Here is a 23,020-nt window from a genome sequence, read left to right as displayed (position 1 = left end):
CACCAACATTAATGAATGGGGTTTACCATAGTAACTAACTTATTCTACCGATAAGACTCAATATAGCGGAGATTATTTTTGTGTGACATAATCACCATTTAAATAATACACTCTTTGCTTTAGCTCTATTTCTAAAATTGAATGTTCCGCCCAGATATGTTATTTTTGTTTAATATTTGTTTTTTCAGTGTATGAATATTTATATATTGCACCAGTTATTCTTAAGTACATTCACTGAAATCATGGATTTCAGTGTAATATAAGGCCCTTGATTTACGAATGAAGGAAAATGTACATGTCCCTGCATAATCCAATTGCAGGATCCAATCTGGATCGGTCACCGGGACCGGAGGTTTCGTCTTCCGAGCTTTCGGACTCATGCTGGACCCCATCCTGAGGGAACTTCTCTCTCATCAGAAGGTTTCACACATTCTGAGGTTCTCTTGAGGATGGACGCCGTCAGCTAGTGAGTCTGAAAGCTCAGGAAATTAAATCTCTGGTGACCGATCCAAATTGGGGTCAGTGGATTTACTTGGTATTGTATGTAAACTTCTCTTCCTGCATCATAGGTTTCTTTGTGTTGCCTTCTCTCTGAAACTGTGTGTATGTCTCTACATGTGCATCTATTTCTCCAATCACAGTAATTGCTGGAAACATTAATAGTTGGAAAAGAATTTTGCTAAATTTTCCACTTTTTGGAATGGCCGTTTGTTGTTGGTTTTTTGTTTTCTTCACTCCTTTGCTGTATTTTTCCTGTTGTCTGATTTTGAGATTCCCTTGTGCTGTATTGGTGTTAACCCATCTTTTGTGTTGATAAGAAGACATTTGTTTATCTCCACAGGTCCAACGTGCCCTCCTTCAACACTCCCATTAAGCACTCCAGCCTCTAGTGGCAGCTCCACCCTGTCTAAGAAGAAACCCCCTCCCCCACCCCCTGGACACAAAAGAACCCTATCAGACCCACCCAGCCCACAACCTCATGGGCCCCAGAATAAGGGCCAAATGTCTTGGGGTGAGTTATAATAATATTCATACTGATTTAGTTTCAATGCCTGTAGGGAAAGGACAGGTAGAGCCTGGGGGTGGAGTCAAGAGAGGAATCAGTCTGGAATCATTACATTCCCACAACTGGTCCAACTCCAGCTCCCCCTTGAATTCCATTAACTCTTATCGAATACCAATTTAGTGCTGTTGACTAAATTCTTGTGTATCGGCACAAGCAATATATCTTGGCACGCAGTCCTGATTCTTTGAGCCTAACAGTGCCCTATCCAACCATGATTAAGGAATTCTCACTATGATTTACTATAGTGGGAGATGTAAGTTGCCAGCTTGTAGGGAGTCCTAGCCCTAACTGGTGTCCCATGTTATGGTTTGAACTTTGGGAAACATGATTTCTGTTGTTGCTTGGTGTGGTGTCTTGACAAATCTTACGTTACTGTGTGTCTGGAGTCCTTCAGCGTGGAAGAATAGAGAAACAAATGCAAAATGGAAAAGGTAAAGGTAAAAAAAATGCCTAATATTTGAAAGTTCAGGACATGGTTGCAATTCTCTGCAACATGAGAACATGGTTGGTTATGATGTTTTAATTGAGCTGGAACCACTGGTTATAAATTAAATGCTCTTGCTGGCATTTTAGAGTTCCTCCAAAGTTTTATAGCTCATTGTTTTGTTTTGTTTCTGAAACCTGTGATAGATAGAAAATTATGACCTCCTTGTAAAGCCAGGAAGTTTGTTAGAAAAACAGTCTTTGGATCAGTATGTATTTTGTGTTGGGAGATGACGCAACAGTAAGTTTTGAAGCATCCTAGGAAACCTTTTGAAGCTGTTGTCATCCAACTGTTGACCTCCCTCTAACATATTAATTTTGTGTTCTGCGGGAAATGGTTTAAATTAGCATTTTATGGTGCTAAAAAAAGAGATAATAAAAACAGTATGCTTCAGTTATAGTTTCAGAACATTTCAGAGGACTAAAACGTTTAATTGATTAAGTTATGATTCCCTGCATTAGGCTATCTGTTTTTAATTTTAGCTCTAAAAAAGGTCCAAGGATTGTTTGAACTACATACTTTGTTGTGAATGGTTTTGAATCCAACAGCATAAACATTTATGCTGATTTATGTCCAACATTTTAAAAAGTCTAAAGGACCACTGAAATTTAATAGAAATGGAACATTGATTCAAAACAGAGTGAAAGCTGAAATTCGTAAACAGTGGAGCTGTAGATGAATAGACTTTCTATCAGCTTAAAAATCAAATCTTAATCTTTTTATAAGGCTATCAACAGTTGCTACATATTCAAAGTGCCTTATACATCAGCGCAGGTAACATATAATGATAGCCAAATATATTTCTAGATTTATACAGAATATAGTTCTAATTCCTGAAGTGCAAAAAAAGCTAAACAGGAATCTGCTGAATTCTATATTGTTTGACTACCAAGTTATATTTATTTATAGCCCACCTTTATTATTTTTTAAAACATAACTCAAGGTGGCGAACATACCTAACCCTCCTCCTCCTATTTTCCCCACAACAACAACCCTGTGAGGTGGGTTGGGCTGAGAGAGAGAGATTGGCTCAAAGTAACCTGGACGACTTTCATGCCTAAAGTGGAACTAGAACTCACAGTCTCCTGGTAATTGGCCCAAAGTCACTCAGTTGGCTTTCATGCCTAAGGTCGGACTAGAATTTTCTGTCTCCTGGTGATTGGCTCAAAGTCACCCAGCCAGCTTTCATGGCTAAGGTGGAATTTGAACTCATGGTCTCCCACTTTCTAGCCTGGTGCCTTAACTCCTAGATCAAACATGAGCATAATTAAACAGCAGAAGATCAAAAATAAAATTAACAATAAATTACAACACAGCGTCTGAGTCTGTAGCAGCCGTGACATGTGAGAGGAAGAATGGCATACACAGATATTGTATTGTGCATTGTATTTGGTGTTAGTGTATCTGCAGTTTTCAAGTGATGAATGAGATCACCTGTACCGTATTTTCCGGCGTATAAGACGACTGGGTGTATAAGATGACCCCCTACATTTCCTGTTAAATTATAGGGTTTGGGCTATACTCGCCATATAAGACTACCCCTCTTCCAACGCACACCAAATAAAAATTAAAAAACATCAGATTTGATTTTAATATGGTAATTTTAATTCATATGCTTATGACATGCAGGTACTTAGTAGGAAAACTGTCACTTATAAACATAAGGCTGTTTGTCATCAAACATGTAAACATAAAACAGTGCAAGTTGATTAAACTTTTCCTAATTCACTCTAAAGCTTTCCCTGTGCAGACCAAATCGGAGATCTGCTCCAGGTTTTCTAGCCAACCCGCCCAGTTCCTGAGTCAAATGTGTCCTTAGAGCTAAGCAGCTGCTCTGACTGCTGCATTCCCCACCTGCCTTTCAAGTTGGGATAGACTGCAGCTGCTCTTCAACTTTAAAAGGAAAGACGCCCAAACCCCCGCCTGTAAAAAATCACAGACTGCAGCTTCTTCTCCAATTGGTCCCGTTTTCCCTGCGCAGACCAAATGGGAGATCCGCTCCAGGTTTTCCAGCCAGCCCTGTCCCTAAAGTTTCAGCACCCGGCGTATAAGACGACCCCTGACTTTTGAGAAGATTTTCATGGGTTAAAAAGTCATGTTATACACCAGAAAATACGGTATTTTGTCTGTTTTTATTACCTTAGTTGTTTGTAATTTTTTTGAGTATGCCGTGAATTTTAAGTAACCTTTTCATTAAAAAAGGAGGAATATGTACAAGATGAGTTTCAACACCTTCTAGAGAGGTTCTTGAAAGTTTGTGAACCCTTTTAATTTTGTGAATAATTTCAATATTTGTGCATAAACATGAGTTAAAACGTTCTCCACAGAAGTCCTAAAACTAGATAAAGAGAACAGAGATATGTACTTTGGATCATCTTCCTTAATAAGTAAATTAAAATATAACATTTTTAACTGGCATAATTTTGTTCTCTTCTTTTAGGGCTTGGGTGGAGAACAGATCAAGCTTTAGGTCATATTCATAGAGTAATATTGAGAATTCAAAAGGGTTCACAACCTTTTAAGCACCAGTATATACCTTTCCTATCCCTAATATTCTGGAGTATTCAGCTTTCTTGTCAACGTTTATAACTGTTAAGACCATTTTCTTTAAGAGTTTCTCTCTGTATCATCTTTTAGTAGTTCCATGCATTTTGACTGGTCTGAATCTCTTGAGATCTCCCTATTCTGATTTCCACTCTTGGCTTTCCAGATTATGAGAGCGTTGATGGAGAAAAAGATTACAGTTTTAGACAGCCTAAATCAGGTTAGGAAGTAGGGAAAGTGGTGTGCATTTCTAGTACTTCTTCTGGATAATTTGCCTCCAAAAACCATTTTTATTTACAGCATCCAAGGCTAGCTCCAAAGCCCACTGGAGCTGGGCAACCTATAAATCAATCAAGTGATCAATCAATCAGAGAACGTTTGCTTTGGAGGTCTAACCATCCTTGGCCAATGCGAAATGTATCAGAATCAAATACGGTACATTTTTTTTCTCTGAAAGTTTGAACACGTTGCTTGTAGCAGGTCTAGTAAAAGAGAAATAAAGACTTTGTGAATAGAAGGTGATTGGGGGCTGTGTAATCCCAGGAGCAGGCATACAGTATTTGATTGAAGGAGTTGCCAGTGGGTGCAGTGTATGTGATAGAGATAGAGACAGAGACAGACAGACAGACAGACAGATACATACATCCATACACACACATATGAAAGAGAAAGAGATAGATAGATAGATGATAGATAGATAGATAGATAGATAGATAGATAGATAGATAGATAGATATGATAGGCAGAGATGATGATGCATATGATATATATTGATGATAAACAGATTCTGAGATGCAGTCGGTACTGAATAATGTAGATGAAATTGAGTTTGACATTAGGTTGAATTGACTGTTTCATTTTGAATATTCTTTCCTCATTAGCAGTCTGATTTTTATTGTATCAAATTACAGATAGTCCTTGACTTACAACCATTTGTTTAGTCATCGTTTGAATTTACAGCATCACTGAAAAAAGTGACTTATGACTGCTTTTCACTCTTAACGACTGTTGTAGCATCACCATGGTCACATGATCAAAATTTGGACACTTGGCAAACAGTTCATATTTATGGCGGTTGCTGTGTCCCGAAGTCGCACAATCACCTTTTGTGACCTTCTAACAAGCAAAGTCCATGGGGAAGCCAGGTTCAATTAACAACTGGGTTATTAAGCTAGCAACTGCAGTGATTCACATAATAACTGTGACAAGAAAGTTGTAAAATGGGCCAAAACTCACTTAACTGTCTTACTTGACATCATACATTTTGGGTTTAACTGTGGTCATAAGTCAAGGATTACCTGTAACGTTTTGGAAAGCCGTGCATCTTTCACTGAAATCATTATACATAAGAATATACGTCCAAAGCTTTATGCCATTTCTATGACGGATTCTAATCATTTAATGTCATGGCTGCTCCTTTAAACATTTTAATGTTCAATATTCTTACTTTTAGGTAATGACCTGGGCCCGCCAGCCACCAAAACTGCGAACAAATTTGAAGGGATGTCTCAACAGTCAGGGTGAGATATTTATATGTTGATGTATATTTACTGTCATCACACAAGAATGTGAAAGCAGATATGATTTTCATGTTGTAGAGGATTTTACACACACACACACACACACACAAACACACACACACACCTGCATTGATATCTCCTTTTCTTAGCTTCTTCTAGTGCAGACATGTCAAACACAAGGCCTGGGGGCCGGATCCGGCCCGCGAAGGGGTTTCATGCGGCCCGCAAAGCCATCCTGGAAACAGTGAGGGAACGGCCCCCACTGCCTTGGCCCTGGCCCAGAGACCCTCCTTCTGCCAGAGACCCTCAGATCTGTCCCATTTCTGCCCAGGCCCCCATAGGCACCCTTGATGCCAATGATGTAGAGCTGGCCACGCCCACCCAGTAGGCCATACGCAGTCTAGCCACACCCACCCAGTAGGTCACACCCACCCTGGCCACACCCACCTGGCCCCCTGAGGGCAACCGCAATGCTGATGCGGCCCTCAATGAAATTGAGTTTGACACCCCTGTAATCTAGTGTTTGCACAGTTTGCGTTCAACGGTAGTCCTCAACTTAACAACCATTCGTTTAATAACGGCTCACAGTTACGATGGCCTGGGAAAAAGTGACTTGCGACCCATTCTTGAGTTTACAATTGTACCACCCCCACAGTCACATGATCACAATTCGAGCACTTGGCAACCAATTCACATTTATGAAGGTTGCAGCGCCTTGTGGCTTCACGCTCGCAATTTGTGATTTTCCTTAACTGGCTTCCAACAAGTCCCATGAGGAAGAGGGATTCACCACACGGTTTGCTTGCGAGTGTGGTAACAATGACAGTAAGCCCCTCTGTAAGATGTCCAGTCTGAAAAATGTTTATGTTGGCACCTCTGTTCTTAAATACGAGGCTTTTTTTAAAAAAAACCATGAAATTATAGAATTTAACCTCTTGTGTCTTTTCTTCATCAGCACCGGGAGTGCTAAGACGGCCTTAGGGCCCCGAGTGCTTCCAAAACTACCTCAGAAAGGTAAGGCTGATAGTGGAAAAAAAGCTAAGCAGGGTCAGGCAAGGTTAGTCTTGGAATGGGAAACCGCAAGAATATCCCAGGGCTGTAAGTTAGATGAGGAGGAAAAAAAAATACCATGAAAGAACTTCATTATTATTATTATTATTAAGAACTATCAAGATTGACTCAAGGGGTATTTTATGTCAGCATGTTAATATGCTGAGTAGCTTTCACTTCAAAAGAAATAAAATAAAAAAAACCCACCCTGGACAATCTAAGCTAGGATAGTGAATGAAGGTAGGAGACCTATAAAGTCTGCCTTTGATGTAGTCAAATTATGGAGAGCAGATTCCATGAATTTTTACTTCAAACCATCTTTCAGTGCAATTCAGTGTGTGTGTGTGTGTGTGTGTGTGTGTGTGTGTGTGTGTGTGTGTAAAATATGTGCAGAATTGCATTGAAAGATGGTTTGAAATAAAAATCCATGGAATCTGCTCTCCGTAATTCAACTACTTTAAGAGCCAGCCGTTGCAAGTATGCAACAAGTAGACTTTTGCCTTAAATTCTCTTTAGCATTCTCTCTTTAAATTCTCTCAGTTCAGAGACTAAAAGTTTCGTGCGGTCAAGGCTTAATTTAAGGGTGACTGCTAACGATCCACTTTTAAAACGGTCTTTTTACCGTCTTCTTTACCTTCCGTTGTTTTGGGTTGGTTAAATCGTTTTTGTATTTTCAGCTAACCCTCTTCTCTCTTCTTCCCAGAGATGCTTTTTCCAAAAGGCAACTGGACTTTTGTTTTTTGTTTTTTGTTTTTTTCTTTCAAAAGGTGCCGCTTCTTATCCAAGAAACTTCTTCAGTTTCTATGAATCTTCTAGGATGAGAAGCAAAATGTTTTCAAAGGGAAAAAAAGAAAAAGAAAATCCAATTGCCTTTTGGGGGGGAAAAAACAAAAACCTTTGGGACAACCACGACCTGGATGTTTGAGAATCTCCATAGACTTTTCTCTCTTTTTACACACCTATGCAAGAAAATGGGACGCGGTGGCTCAGTGGGTTAGGACGCTGAGCTTGTCGATCAGAAGGTCAGCAGTTCGGCGGGTCGAATCCCGAGTGCCGCGTAACAGAGTGAGCGCCTGTTACTCGTCCCAGCTTCTGCCAACCTAGCAGTTCGAAAGCACGTAAAAATGCAAGTAGAAAAATAGGGACCACTACGGTGGGAAGGTAACAGCGTTCTGTGCGCCTTTGGCGTCTAGTCATGCCGGCCACATGACCATGGAGACGTCCCCGGACAAGCGCTGGCTCTTTGGCTTTGAAATGGAGATGAGCACCAGCCCCTAGAGTCGGAAACGACTAGCACGCATGTGCGGGGGAACCTTTACCTTTACCTTTATGCAAGAAAAAAATAAAAATAAAAGATTGTGCTATAGAAAAAGAAAGAGTAAACGAAAGAAACCACAGGTGTTCGTTCCCCCTGGCCCCCCCCCCCTGTATATAGCATTTGGGCTTTTGAGACTGCATGTTTATCACTTCTGCTGCTGCTGTCTGCGGGTCCCAGTATAAATTAGTATATTGTGCCCAATAAAGTTGATACCGCCTGGTGCGCCAGTTGCGGCCCTATCTGGACCGGGATGCCTTGCGTACAGTCACTCATGCGCTCGTGACCTCTCGTCTGGACTACTGTAATGTTCTCTACATGGGGCTGCCCTTGAAGACCACTCGGAGGCTCCAACTGGTGCAGAATGCAGCCGCGTGAGTTGTACTGGGAGTCTCCCGATACTCCCATGTTACACCTTTGCTCCGCGAGCTGCATTGGCTGCCGGTTGCCCTCCGGGTGAGATTCAAGGTGTTGGTAATGACTTACAAAGCCCTACATGGCATGGGTCCGGATTACCTATGGCAACACCTGCTGCCGGCGTCAACTTCCCTCCGTCCAGTGCGCTCCCACAGAGAGGGCCTCCTCAGGGTGCCCCCAATCAGAGAATGTCGACTGGTGGCCCCCAGGGGGAGGTCCTTCTCTGTGGGCGCGCCAGACCTGTGGAACCGCTTGCCGGTCGAGCTCCGGATGGCCCCCGACCTTCGCTCCTTCCGGCGGGATCTAAAAACTTACTTATTTGAGCAATCCGACCTGGTTTGATGGGTTTGGTGGTTGGGGTTTTTACATGGTTTTTTAATTATTATATATATCGGGCATAATATTTAATTGTTTTTTAACTTTTGTACTTTGTCTTTTAATATTTAGTGCCCTGTACACCACCCTGAGTCCTTCGGGAGAAGGGCGGTATAAAAGTTTAATAAATATAAATAATATAAAGTGGCGGTGGTAAAAGTGGAATGGAGACAGATGGGATTTGTTTCCCCCCCTCCCCCGAAAACAGGGAAGGAAAAGCAAAAGGCTTCATTGGAAATTCTCTCACTGTTTTTGCTTTTCGTTTCAGTGGCGTTACGAAAAATAGAAACAATTCATCTCCCTTCGCTGGATAAATCCAGCCACCAATCTGAAACTTTTCAAAAGTCCGCTTCACTTTGTATCGATCTGCCCCAGAAACTCCAGCCTGCAGATTTAGCCCCCAAGCCAGGAGAATTACCCCCAAAACCCCAACTGGGGGACCTGCCTCCCAAACCCCAACTAGCAGACTTACCTCCCAAACCCCAAATGAAGGATCTCCCTCCGAAGCCACAACTAGGAGAAACTTTGGCAAAATCTCCTGGTGGGGAGATATCCTCCCGATCTCAGCCCTCTGAGGCCAATCAGAAATCGCCCAATATGGATCTTTCCCCAAAGATACAATTGAAAGAGATTGTCCAGAAACAAGCATCTGAAGAGTCTGGAGATACAACTCCTGGATCAGCGGAAACCCCTGTGCCACTTCCTAGAAAAATAAACATGGTAGGTCGATAGCTTCTGTTTCCGATGTTATGGCCCCATACTGTTGTGGTGATGATGATGAAGGATGGATGATAATGTCCATTTAGTCATGTCCAACTCTTGGTGATTCTATAGGCTAGCCCAGGGGTAGGCAACCTTGGCTCTTTTATGACTTGTGGACTTCAACTCCCAGAATTCCTCAGCCAGCCACGCTGAGGGGAAAGGGAGAGGTTTCCATGCTTAGTAGCCATGCTGGCTAGGAATTCTGGGAGTTGAAGTCCACGAGTCATAAAAGAGCCAAGGTTGCCTATCCCTGGGCTAGATCTTTCCTTGTCTTTCAATCTTGCACTAATTTCTTGCTCTATCCTCTGGCTGGTGTCACCTTTGATGGTGCCATACAGGTAGTCTTTGACTTACAAGATTCCATTTAGTGACCATTACAAGTTACAACAGCACTGCAAAAAATGACTTATGAGCATTTTCCACTTATGACCATTGTAGCACCCCCATGGTCGAGTAAATCAAAATTCAGACACTTGGAAACCGGCTCATACTTATGACGGCTGCAGTGTCCCCGGGTCACGTGATCCCCTTTTGTGACCTTCTGACAAAGTCAGTGGGGAAGCCAGATTTGCCTAACAACCCTGTTATTGCAGTGATTCACTTAACAACTGTGGCAAGAAAGGTCGTAAAAATGGGAAACTCACTGAACAGCTGTCTCACTTAGCAACAGAGGTTTTGGACTCCATTGTGGTCGTAAGGCGAGCACTACCTGTAATCGTAAAACAAAGAGGCAAGCAGATGCTTAGCAGGACTAATTATTCTCCAGATTTGTACATCTCCAGGCACAAGTATGTTGATTGGTTTAACACAATTATTGGCATTTCTGTGAATTCAGCGTTTCAGAAATACACCTGCACGTGATAAATTATACCTATAAAATGTAGTGGTGTTGAGAGCAGGAAATCTTTAGGTTTCTAGGTGGTCAGTAAAACGAGGATTATTATGCTTTATCCCTGTTCTGAAAGAGACAATTGCATCATCAAGTGGAAAGATTTTGCCAACTCCTTACTCACAAGTGGACCGGCCTTATCTCAGTGGCCTAGAAATCTGCCCTAGGTTTTCTGACTGCAGCTGAATAGGCTTATTGGTCTCATAGTAGGGTCTATGGCAATGCGGCACGGCCAGCTCGCCGTGGGACAAGAGTTACACTAATATCAAAGAAATGGTAGAATAGAACCGTTCAAGAAAGGATGCAAAAGGAGGGACAGGACTGAAATGTGAAGGGCAAAAATTAAAATATTTTTTAAAATTTATTTTAAGTAATTAAGCAGAATTGTTAAATTGTCCCACAGAGTAGTCCTGTCGTGCGTTGGCCCTGGAGAGTTGTCCCACGGCACGTTGGCTGTGGTGTGTTGTCCCGTGGCGAGTTGTCCTGTGGCACATTGGCCATGGCGAGTTTTCCAGTGGTGAGTTGTACCATGGTGCATCGGCCATGGCGAGTTGTCCCGTGGCATATCCTCCCATGAAATGTGTCCCGTGGTGAGCTGTCTCATGATGCATTGGCTGTGATGTGTTGTCCCGTGGCAAGTTGTCCCATGTTAGCTGTGGTGAATTGTCCTGTGGCGCTTTGGCCGTGGCATGTCCCATGGTGAGTTTTTCCCATGGTACGTGGCCATCGTGTGTTGTCCCGTAGTGTGCCGTACCATGGCGCATTGGCCATGGCGTGTTGCCCCATATGTAGTACCATGGCACATTGGCCGTGGTGAGTTGTCCTGTGGCATGTGTCCCATGGCGTGTTGTCCTGTGGCACATTGGCTGTGACATGTCCCATGGCATGTTATCCCATGGTGAGTTGTCCCGTGGCGAGTTGTCCCACGTCTCATGGTGAGTTGTCCCATAGTGTGTTGTCCATGGCAAGTTCTCCCGTGGCACATTGTCCATGGCATGTTGTCCTCTGGCAAATTGCTTTGTGGTGCATTGGCCACGAGCTGGCTATGGTGAATTGTTCCATGGCGCGTTGGCATGGCGAGTTCTTCCGTGGCGTGTTGGCTGTGGCAGGTTGTCCCATTCCGCTTACAATTAGCAACCTAAAGGATGAATGACACATCTTTTTTCCATCTTAGCTAAAATGATATACTTGATTCTTTTTGTTCTTCAGGGAAAGAATAAAGTCAGGAGGGTGAAGACAATCTACGATTGCCAAGCAGATAATGACGATGAGCTTACATTTGTAGAAGGCGAAATTATTATCGTAACAGGAGAGGAGGATCAAGAGTGGTGGGTAGGTATTTTTCTACTTTTAACAGTTTAAATAAAACAAAGGATAGATTTTAGTGGGATATTGTTATTGGCACGTTGTTTGTAGTTATATTAAAGGGGAGTTAAAGCACATTATGAATTTGGTTAATTGTATATTATGCATAATTTTTATTTAGAATATGATTATTGTAACTATAATCCTGTATTTAGCTCTGGGAAGTGGGGGGGAGTGGGGGGGTTTGGGGTGGGAGGGATTTGGGGATATATTGTAAAATTTTGTTTTTGTAAAACTCTTTAATAAAAAAATAAAACAAAGGATATAGCACATATCAGTATGCAGGTCATCCTCACATAACAGCAGTAATAAGGAGAAAAATTTCCATCACTAAGCAACCTGGCCATAAAGCATAACATCACACAATTACATTGTTTTGAGATGAAAATTCCAGCATTTCTGGCTGCTGTCATTAAGTAAAACACGGTAGGTCATTAAGGGAGGATGTCACATATGATCACCATTTTTGACCTCCTGCCGGTTTCCCTACTCGTAGGAAGCTGTGAGGGAAAATCACATATGGCAATTGGAGGGTCACACGGATGCTGTGATGTTGTTTAGTGCAAGGCCTTATACAACTGTAGTTGGCCGTTTTACATGATTGCTTCTGGAAACAGAAATCTAGGGCAGGGCTTTTCAACCAGTGGTACGGGTACCACCTGTGGTAGATTGGCACCTGGCAGGTGGTACGCAAGCATTCTAGACAAGTGGTAGCGGGGGGAGGGGAATGAGCTGCACCAGTGGCAGCACCGCACAAGCCTGAGCGAGAGACGGCTGGAGCTGCAGGGCTGTCAGGGCTCAGCGGAAGCGCCAGGATCAGCGCCAGGATCCAGCTGGAGCTCGGCGCTGATCCCAGTGCTTCTGCTGAGCCTACAAGAAGCGTCGATCAGCTGAAATGTTGCAGCATCTCCAGGGTCTAGTGATTTACATTCAGATGCTTGGCAACTGATTCATATTTATGACAGTCACAGCGTCCCAGGGTCATGTGAAGTGACCAAAACCTGCTGCAACCACCCAGCAGAGGGGGGGGCAATAAAAACCAAACACACTCCCCCCACCCCATCCCCGCTGCTAATCCTCAACAGAAATGCTCACAACAATGAAAACCTCAGACAGGAGGAAGAGCGCAGGCAGGCAGGCAGGCAGGTGTCTTGCTCAGCTGTGGCTTGGGGGGGCACTTTTTCCAGTGCCATTGTAACTTCGAACAGTCACTAAGCGAACTGTTGTAAGTCGAGGACTACCTGTACTTCATCACTTTTTTCCTTTTTTTTTTTTTGGTCATCAAGTTTTTGACCCCTTGCTAGGCGACTGGTGGTACTCGGATGTTGCCATATCCTAAAAGTGGTGCAATGGGTGAAAAGGTTGAAAAGCCGCGATCTAGGGGTTTGCACGGCCCCTGGAAATTTAACACAAACCCCATTATTAATTCACTTTGTAATGTTTATATTTGCCAAACCTTGTCAGTCCCTTAACGACTGCGTCATGAAAGGTTGTACCATGGGGCAAAATTCACTTTTGACAACTGCCTCGCTTAGCCACAGAAATGGACTCAGTTGGGGTTGTAAGGTGAGGACTACTTGTTCACACGGTGGAGGCCTCTCGAAAGCTTCCTCCTCCCGAGAATGCCTCCTGCCAAATGATGCCTGACACCTTGCTCTTCTCTTTGCAGATCGGCCATATTGAAGGGAAGCCAGAACGGAAAGGGGTCTTCCCTGTCTCCTTCGTCCACATTTTATCAGACTAAATCCAATCGGAAACTTGAGTATTGCACATTGTTCCTGCAAGTCAGGCTTTAAGCACGAAGCAAAACAGCTGCTGCATCCCTGTAATTCTGTGCATAATTGTGGATATTGATGTATATATATATAACTGCTGTTAACAAGACAAGAACACGGTCCTGCCCGTATGAGGGACTGAAACCTGTATTGTATATAGAAGGTGTTTCTTTGCCATTGCCAGTATTATGGTCATTGTTGAAGCTGGCATGCCTTACTGGGTTGCTCAAGCCATTCTTGGCATCAAGCACTTAATATTTTTTTTGTCTCTGTGTGTGTGTGAACTGCCAGCTTTCTAAATAAACTGTTAGTTCCCATTCAGTCCTATTCAGCTGTACAGAATTTACCGTTCGTAGTAATACATCAGTATTCTCAAAGTAGGTAGCTAGCAGCGTTTCCCTTTCTCCCCACCCCCCCCAAAGGAACAGCTGGTGTCAGTTGGCAACCCCCCCTTCCTTGGTATCCATCCATCCAACCAATGAAAATATGCACTAATGCTACAGGTAAAACCAGTAGAATTGTTGTGGTGCATTAAGCCACATGTTCATGTTTGTATTGTGTAACTGCAGTCTCTTCCTGTGCTCTTTTACCTCACTCGGCTCCATCTGAGAAGTCTTTAATAAAAATTATTCAGCCTCGCAAAGAAAACACACAGGAAACTCCTGGCTGGAGGTTTTCTTTCAGGATCTCAGTATAAAGCACATTCCTACTGCGCGCATGGCTTCTTCATATTTCTGCTTATAGTCTCTGTTCAGGCAAGAACTTAAGTGACATTGGTCAGCTTGTGTTTCCAGTTTCAAATAGGGTAGCTTTGGAGCGATCTCCTTACCATCCAGATCAAAATGTCAACTGATCAGAGTATTAGCTGGCTGTCTAATTCGTTCACTAAGCTATTGGGGGATTTCAACCTTCATTCCACCTAAGCCATATTCAGTCACAATATGGCTATTGTATTACTGCCTGGAGAACTCAAAATCGTTAGCGAAACAATTAAAAAAAAATATCCTTTCCTGAAAAATAGCTGCTGTTTGAGAAGCCACAGGAACATCTGGAAGTAGTTTGCTTGCCTAAACTGAACAATGCCAAGAGTCTGGCAGCCACAATCTTAACAATGTAGGAAGGACCTGTTTGGACCTGTGATTATTAAGACTGCTAAAATATTATGACTGCAGCTTCAATTCATTTTTTTCCCCAATCAAGGTAGTAAGGGCATAATTCCTTTCGGCTACGTATTTATTTGTTAAGACTGCATGCCTCAAACACAGTTTGGAAGAAGGCTTCAGACTTTGCACAATAGCCACACCTCTCTGCTACACAATTAGGTGTTCTCTGAAATTTCTGCAAAACCTGAAAAAAAGTGCCACTCCTTGCAGTTTAAGGAGCTGATCCCTTAAAGTGATAGTACATTTTTTTAAATATAGATTTGCATGGAAGCCTACAAAAGGTATCTGATAAACAGCAGAGAATTGATGGGCCAAAGCACTTCTTCCTAAACATTTTCAGAATAGATAAAACCTTTTGGGAGGGTGCAAATGGATAGAGCTAGAGTTTTGTTACATATTTTGCAGTTTTACTGGGCAGAAACTGGTTAAAAAAACTACTTTGCCAATAGACCAAGTTTCACTTCCTCTAGAGCAGTCTGTTTAAATTCCATCTCAAAACAATTCATTTCACTCCAAGCACTGAGCTCCAATTAATTACATGTTAAATCAAATAAACTTGAGTTTTGCAACACATCCATAGCCAAAGCAATATGGACCTGTTTTTTTTTTTTTAAAAAAAACCCTCATTGTTTGGTTAACATACAAAATGCAATCAGTTTAAGAACTCTTAACATGAAAGAAAGCAAAGCATTTATCAGCTCTTATTGCAAAGTGACTTTTCAAACCATTGCTTTGTCTGGGTCAGGTACATTTTGTTCCAAGGTATAAGATGAATGAGTGAACCTGTTTGCAAACATTCCGGCTTAAGCTGTTTATATAAATGCTGGAACAAAAATGACTTAGCATTCCATATTGCTTGTTAAGCATCCTTCCAGTGCATTAAAGGAGAAAACTCATCCACTTTGTCAACTGTCTTTTAAAACAAACTCAAAATCCACGTTTTAAAAAAAAGATGAAAGTGAACCTATAAAGGTGTGTAAAATGATGTAGAGTCAAATGTCTATTATTTTGTAAGCTTTTTGAAGTAGCATATGGATTTTTTCAATAAAATGAGTTCCATCGGGAACCAAGAGCTGACTATTTGATTTAGAGTCCATAGGCGAATTAAGATGCAATGTATGATATATAGGTTGAGTTTAAGTACAAGGGTTCTTATTTAAACTCAGAGCCACTATCTGCAATTTTGTACATTTCATGATATATTTGGAAAGCCTGCTTGTTTTTTGGAGGTTTTTTTTTTCTCCCAGGGAGGGAAGTATGTTCTGGAAATGATGTGTTATCTTACTGTTGAACAGCAATTGCTATTTATTTTTTTATGACATACTGCAACCACCTGTAGAAGAAAAACAGATCTTATAGTACTAGTTGATACTGAAATCTCCTTTGAATGTTACAGTCATCATCCTACACAAGTACACTTGTCTCCTTATGTGTTTAATGTGACCGTTCGAGTACTGTATGTGTTAATTTCTACTTTTTTAATATTTAAAATTGCTTTTAAATAAATGTATTCAGTTGATTCCAGACCTTCTGAATGGCCTTTTATCAACCAGAGCTTTCTTCAAGAGGAAATAGATCGGAATTAAGTCACAATAGAGTAGGCCTGCACTGATAACAGAAGGGACCTTGGAGGACTTCTAGTCCAACCCTGTACCATTTCAGACATACGGTTCTCCAGTCTCTTCTTAAAAGCCTCCAGTGTCGAGCACCCACAACTTCTGGAGGAAAGTCATTCCATTGATTAATTGTTCTGTCAGGAAATTCCTCCTTGGTTCTACTTGCTTCTGTCCTTGATTAGTTTCCATTCATTGTTTCTTGTTTTGCCTTCCGGTGCTTTGGAAAATATGTTGACACCCACCCCACCTTCTTTGTTGCAGCCACTTAGATATTGGAATATTGATATCATGTCGTCCCATTCCTTCTTTTCACTAGACGAGACAAACCCAATTCCCGCAACCGTTCTTCATATATTTTAGCCTCCAGGCCCCTAATCATCATTGTTGCTCCTCTCTGCATTCTTTCACTCAAATTTACCATCCCTTTGCAGCAAGTAAAGCCCTCCTGTTTTTCTTTTTCTTTTCCCAAATCAGGAAGGGAATCCAGAGGTGTAAGCTCCACAGAAAAGTTAAAAGCCCGCAGGCAAAAGCAAACTATTTTTGAGTTGTTGCCAAGAAAATAATACACCAACTCACCTTAAACAAGACTTCAGCTTCCTTCACTGACATATACATACACACACACATACACACACACATATACATAGATACGTATATGCCTAGATGCATGTATGTATCTGTCTGTTATGTGCAAAACCAGAGTACTCAAAAGCATTTCCGTGGAATCATTGAGCCCCCAGACCCAAAACATTCTGCTTTGAGAGAGCTGCTCCTCTCCGTTCAGATCCTAGCAGCATCCAGACTGTGGCCCAGCACTTCCGCTGCATTGCCCGTCTCTTGCCAGAGGCCAAGATGTCTAACTGGGTAGCATCAACTTACGGAGGGTATCAGATCTCATGCCAGCCATTGACCTCGCCAGTCATTTCGTACTAATGTTGAAAAGAAGTGGACAGAGCAGCAAGCCCTGAGGCCCTCCACAACGCAGAACTCTTTGGAGAGACCCCCTCCTCCCCAATCCAGTACTGGAATCCTACTTACTGTCTGTGCTGCCCCTCCTTGATTTTAGAGACCGTTCCCATGAGTTTCCCTGTTCTGCTTCCATCCTGGTCTAGTAGCCAAATGAAAGCATTGCTTAGCAAGCTAACTTGAGATACTGTGGAATAAGTGGCGGGGTGTTTTGTCATTCTTGGGGTGGCCTTGTGGAAATGCCTTTTGACTCTCACTCATGTTACTTTTCCAGAAACCTGAAAATAGGGGTGACGGATGAAAACCACAGAAGAGCCGAGCTCTATTCCTTTACAGATAGTCCTCCACTTACAGCCATTCATTTAGTGACCATTTAAAGTTACGATGGCACTGAGTGACTTATGACCATTTTTTACACTTACGACCGTTGCAGCATCCCCATGGTCCTGTGATTAAAAATTCAGACGCTTGGCAACTGACTCATAAGTATAAGACTTGGCAACTGACTCATAAGACTCATAAGATGGTTGCAGTGTCCTGGGGTGGTGGTCACGCCATCCTCTTTTGTGGTCTTCGGACAAGTCAAGTCAATGGGGAAGCCAGATTCACTTAGCAACCATGTGATTAACTCAACAACTGCAGTGATTCGCTTAGCAATGGTTACAAGAAAGGTCGTAAAATGGGACAAAATTAGCTTAACAACTGTCTCGCTTAGAAATTTTAGGCTCAATCGTGGTCGTAAGTCAAGGACTACCTGTATTTAAATACAAACAGCCTGCCATCGTGGCCAGTTGCAGTAAATCGTCAAATCTCCTGACTTCATAATAAAGCAAGGGCACCGGACTTCCGGTGGCGACGCGGCGCCGAAGACAGCCGTTTTCGGGCTGCCCGCTCCGCAGCTGTGTTTTTCCATCGTAAACAGCGCCGATCAGCTGTTTAGATGGATTTGAAGCCCCCTCCTCGGGAGAAGAGGAAGGGGTGAGGCCCCAGGTAGGGGTTGAGCTCTCTGGGGCCGCCTGAGCTGAGAGCTTGGGCGGCTGAAGGATGAGCCCCCCCGAAGCCTGGGTTGCTCCGAGCTGCGCAGCGCCTCTGCTCTGGGATTATTGGAGCAGAGCCAGGCGTTAGCAACCACCCCTGCCAAATGGAAATACTTTTGATTATCAAGAAGCAGGCAGAGCGGTACAGGAGGTCAAGGTGAAGTGGACTCTTTATTTTTACACTCTAGCTCAATGGATTTTATAGTTTCAAAGTGAAAGTGAGTAATAAGTGAAAGTGGGGGAAGATGGCGGCTAAAACTTCTAAAGCTCTTCGGAATGTGGGTTTTTCCCTGGTGCAAGAGACCTCATTGCAAGCTTTGTTTCCTCCTGCATCTCCCCCGGCATTGACGCTTAAGGATTTACAAGACGCTCTTGGAAAGCATGTACAATTGATGTCTGATATGATGGATGAAAAGTTGAAAAAGCTGGAGGAGAAAATGGAGGAGAAAATGGAGAAATTGGAGAAGAAGATAGAAGAGAAGCTGAGAGCAATGAGGCGGGACATTTTGTCTAAGGTTGAATCCGTAGCTGAATGTGTGCTACAGCTGGATATAAAAGTGGAGGATCTCAGTCAAAAGAACTCTATATTAGAAGCAAAGGTATTAGAAAATGAAAATATAAGGGATAAAATGGACGAAGAATTGAGCCTTGTTCAGTATAATCAGATGCAGTATGCTATTAGAATTAGGGGTTTAAAGGAGAATGGTAAAGAAGATTTAAAGCAGCTGATTTCTGAGGCTCTGGAAGGGGTACTGGGCCAGTCAGCATCTGAAATTAAGGGAAATATGGACAAAGTTTTTCGTGTAAATTCATGGATTGCAAGACAGAAGAAGTTACCCAGAGATGTGGTGGTCTATTTTACAAAGAGAGTAATGAGAGATGAAGTTATTCAAGCTGCTTATGATACTAATTTGGTAATGGATGAGCAAGAAGTTTTGGTTTTAAAAGAGATCCCTCCGAAGATCCTAAGGAGAAGGAAAGATTTTGCATTTTTGGTACAGGAACTTAAGAAACGTGATATTAAGTTTAGATGGGAGATTCCAGTTGGATTGGTGGCGACGTATGAAGGTAAAAGACATGGTTTGGTTACTGTGGCTCAGGCACGTGATTTTTATAGTAATGTGTTAAAAGCAACCCCCCTATCATTTTTGGAAGCTGCAAAAGGATACGGTGGGGGAAAGCCTCAAGATGTTACAGATAGACAGACAGAGGACAATGGTGTTGGAGGGGATCAAGTCACAGTTTCATCGGTTGCTGCAGGAGGCCAGAAGAGGACGCGTGCTGCCCTAAGAAGAGCGAGACGAGAGCAAGAGCAAGATCAGCAGAAAGTTATGGAATCTCCAAAGCGTGCTTACAGTGAAGATGTGAGAGAGGAGCGGTCTAAAGAAGTTTTGGGGGTCATGACAGAGGTGCTCCAAAAGTTTTGGGGCGTTAAGATTGCTGATTAACTTTTAGATTAGAATGTCAATGGAGTAAAATTATTATAGAGGAGAAAGAAGGTTTTTTTTCTTTTTTTTTCTTTTTGTTAATATTTTACACAATTTAAGATTGCTTGCTAGAAAAGTATATTAGGGTAATGGATTTAAAGTATGTGTTGAACTAAGAATGGGTATGTAAGCTCCTAATTAATAACAAGTTGTCTTAGAGATTGCCTAAATCTTTTTTTATATATATATTCTTTGTATTTGAACTTTTATTTGAATTTAAGGATGATTTGGAACTGTGAGACATTTGGTGTGATACATGCAAGAACTATTTTTGATCGTAGTTTAGTTTGGTTGGAGATTATTAAGACTAACAGAGATAGGCGCTTTTGGCGTGTAACTGAGAAATTGTTTGGAAATTAGAGAAAGGTGGGAGAATGTAAATAGCAGGTGAAAGTTTTTTTGTTTTTTTTCTTTTCTTTTTCTTTTTTTTTGAAATTAATATGAATAAGGACTGGGATTAAGAAAATTTATTTTGAGCAAAGCTTTTTTTCTGTTTTCCTCTTTTTTTTCTCTCTACTTTATTTGTAATGTTAATATTGTTTGTATTCATTTTATATGAGCTAGAGAGAGATAGAATTTATAGTTTATTGTTGATAACATAAGGGTGTCTATGTTTGTTTTTTGATTTTATGCCCTGTATTTAGCTCTGGGAAGTCGGGGGGGGGGAGGGAGTGGGGGGGAGCGATAGGGAGGGTTGGATAGGGGTGGGGGAGGGGGGGATTAAAGTTAAAATGTATTGTAAAACTTTTTAAATAAAGCAAGGGCACCATCTAACCACGAACTTAAAAAAAAATAAATCCAAAAAAATGAATCATTGACGGTAGTCTTGCAAAAGAACCCTCAATTCTGTTAACAGGATCTGCTGCCTCCACATCTGTCTACTCCTTTTGCTAACATAAAGGTAAAGGTTCCCCCGCACATGCGTGCTAGTCGTTTCCGACTCTAGGGGCCAGTGCTCATCTCCGTTTCAAAGCCGAAGAGCCAGTGCTTGTCTGAGGACGTCTCCGTGGTCATGTGGCCGGCATGACTAGACGCCAAAGCCGCATGGAACGCTGTTACCTTCCCACCGTAGTGGTCCCTATTTTTCTACTTGCATTTTTACGTGCTTTCGAACTGCTAGGTTGGCAGAAGCTGGGACGAGTAACAGGCGCTCACTCTGTTACGCAGCACTCGGATTCAACCCGCCAAACTGCTGACCTTCTGATCGACAAGCTCAGCGCCCTAACCCACTGTGTCCCTTTTGCTAACATACATACACACACACACACACACACACACACACAGAGAGAGAGAGAGAGAGAGAGAGAGAGAGGTTTCAAGAATGCAATGTCCCTCATTGGGCTGTTCTATATTATTCATAATTGAGTGACAGTTTATGTCGACAATATCCATCTATTTATTTATTTACAAAATTTATTGGCTGCCCATTTTACCTCAGGATAACTCTGAGCAGCTTACAATTGTAACAATTGTACAAACTAAAAAGATACAGAAAATATACTATTCTTGGCAGATTGCCTGATTGGTGGCCTCAGAACCCCTGTGAAGATAATAGAAAAAGAATTGGAAATATTAAGGGTACACATTAAAAATAGATTCTGAATTCAAACGCAACGGATAGTGCAGTTCCCAACTACAAGGAACCATTTTCCGTAGAAGTGTCTCTGCTTCAACAGCCTGGCTTTATGCCAGCTTCCTGGCCATTCCAACCAGACTGGAGGGCATATGGGTGATGTAGTCCCATGCTTTCCTCAGCTCAATCTACATATTTCAACAGACTGGTTTTGAGCGCACTGTTGCTCTTCCATATCCATCCATGTGTTTTCATTAGACCCTCAATTATCTGGGAGGAATAAATTTAATAAGCAACGAGGATCTTGCCAGGGCCAGGTCTGTCATTTGGCATCATGGCAACTGCTGAGACAGATGTGGAGAATGCAGTAGCAGCAGGATATCACCCTGAGCCTGTGTCTGGTCATCAGCATTGAAATAGGAGTCATCTATCAGTCCAACCACCATTCACAAGTGGAGCAAAGGGCAGACATCATTCCATTTTGGTCTCAGATTCCAAAACAAAAATACAAAAACAAAAAAACAAAACCCTTGACCAGGGGTAGGCAACCTTGGCTCTTTTATGACTCGTGGACTTCAACTCCCAGAATTCCTGAGCCACCATGGCTCAGCTTGGAAACCTCTCCCTTTTCCCTCAGCATGGCTGGCTCAGGAATTCTGGGAGTTGAAGTCCACAAGACATAAAAGAGCCAAGGTTGCCTACCCCCGCCCTTGACCATTCTTGGCTCTAGCTTTTTAGAGATGCCAGGTACCAAAAAAGGGCAGCTTGTTCATTTGCCAGATATTCTGGTTGTGGCATGGGTTAACAATGCATTTGGACTCTGCTGAAATACTAATCCTGCCCATAAACATTCCTTAGGCTGAAGCTTGATTCCTAATGATGTCACGGCTCCAGGCGTCATAGTTTTGATAGACCCAGGGGTGCCAAACCCGCCACGTCATGTGATGTGTCACAACTTTTTCCCCGTTGCTGGAGCTGGGGTGGACATGGTTCTGGCATGATGCATCCGGCCCGTGGGCCAGCAGTTTGACACCCCTGCAATAGACAAGAGACAAATAAAGCAGAACTCCGAGGTTTGTAAATTCCTCAAAGAACATGTTTATTGGTTACAAAGTATCGGCACGGTCAAAAGTGAAACCAAGCCTGAATTTCCCACTAAAATTACCCAGTTACAAAGTATAATGCGCCACCCCCCAAAATATGCAATTTACTACTTTTCCCAATAGAAATGTTTGGCGGGCTTTTTAATACAACGCCCTGTCCCTAGTCCCGGGAGTAAAAGATGACCTTGGTTCCCATGGGACAGAATATTGTTTAGATTATCGCTTCTCGGCCTTTTGGCTAAGATCAAGTGTAGAATATTGTTTAGACTAGCGAAGAACCTGTGAAACACCCCCCCTTTTCATGTGGCAGCCTAGAATGAGACAAAGATGGCTGCAGCTAGGCTCATTGTAGAGTTGAGACCAGCCTAGAAATGCTCATCAGTTCTTTGGTGGGATCTTCTAGGTCAGTGATGAAGAACCTTTTAGAAACCGAGAGCCCAAACTGCAACCAAAAACCAATTTATATATTGTTGGGTGCTGGGTGGGCGTGGCCCGTTGGGTGGGTGTGGCCCA

At 42.4% G+C, this 23,020-nt stretch overlaps 1 protein-coding gene across 3 annotated transcripts in view; it reads left to right on the top strand.

Annotated features, from left to right (window-relative positions):
- Positions 1 to 16,249, top strand: part of ASAP1 (ArfGAP with SH3 domain, ankyrin repeat and PH domain 1) — a 106,614-nt gene extending 90,365 nt beyond the window's left edge. Inside the window, exons 24-29 of one of the 3 annotated variants that reach the window (XM_083360050.1) lie at positions 842 to 1,012; positions 5,548 to 5,614; positions 6,570 to 6,628; positions 9,040 to 9,491; positions 11,632 to 11,750; positions 13,457 to 16,249. In XM_083360050.1, coding sequence (XP_083216176.1) covers positions 842 to 1,012; positions 5,548 to 5,614; positions 6,570 to 6,628; positions 9,040 to 9,491; positions 11,632 to 11,750; position 13,457 — 869 coding nt within the window. In that variant the 3' untranslated portion in view covers positions 13,458 to 16,249. Of the gene's footprint in view, positions 1 to 841; positions 1,013 to 5,547; positions 5,615 to 6,569; positions 6,629 to 9,039; positions 9,492 to 11,631; positions 11,755 to 13,456 lie in introns of all 3 variants that reach the window. The other 2 variants (XM_083360049.1, XM_083360051.1) reach the window with 2 other exon arrangements.
- Positions 16,250 to 23,020: the final 6,771 nt, after the last annotated feature.

Source organism: Vipera ursinii, assembly GCF_947247035.1.
Source record: "Vipera ursinii genome assembly, chromosome: 3".
NCBI classification, from domain to species: Eukaryota; Metazoa; Chordata; class Lepidosauria; order Squamata; family Viperidae; genus Vipera; species Vipera ursinii.
This window is presented reverse-complemented; position numbering and strand designations above follow the sequence as displayed.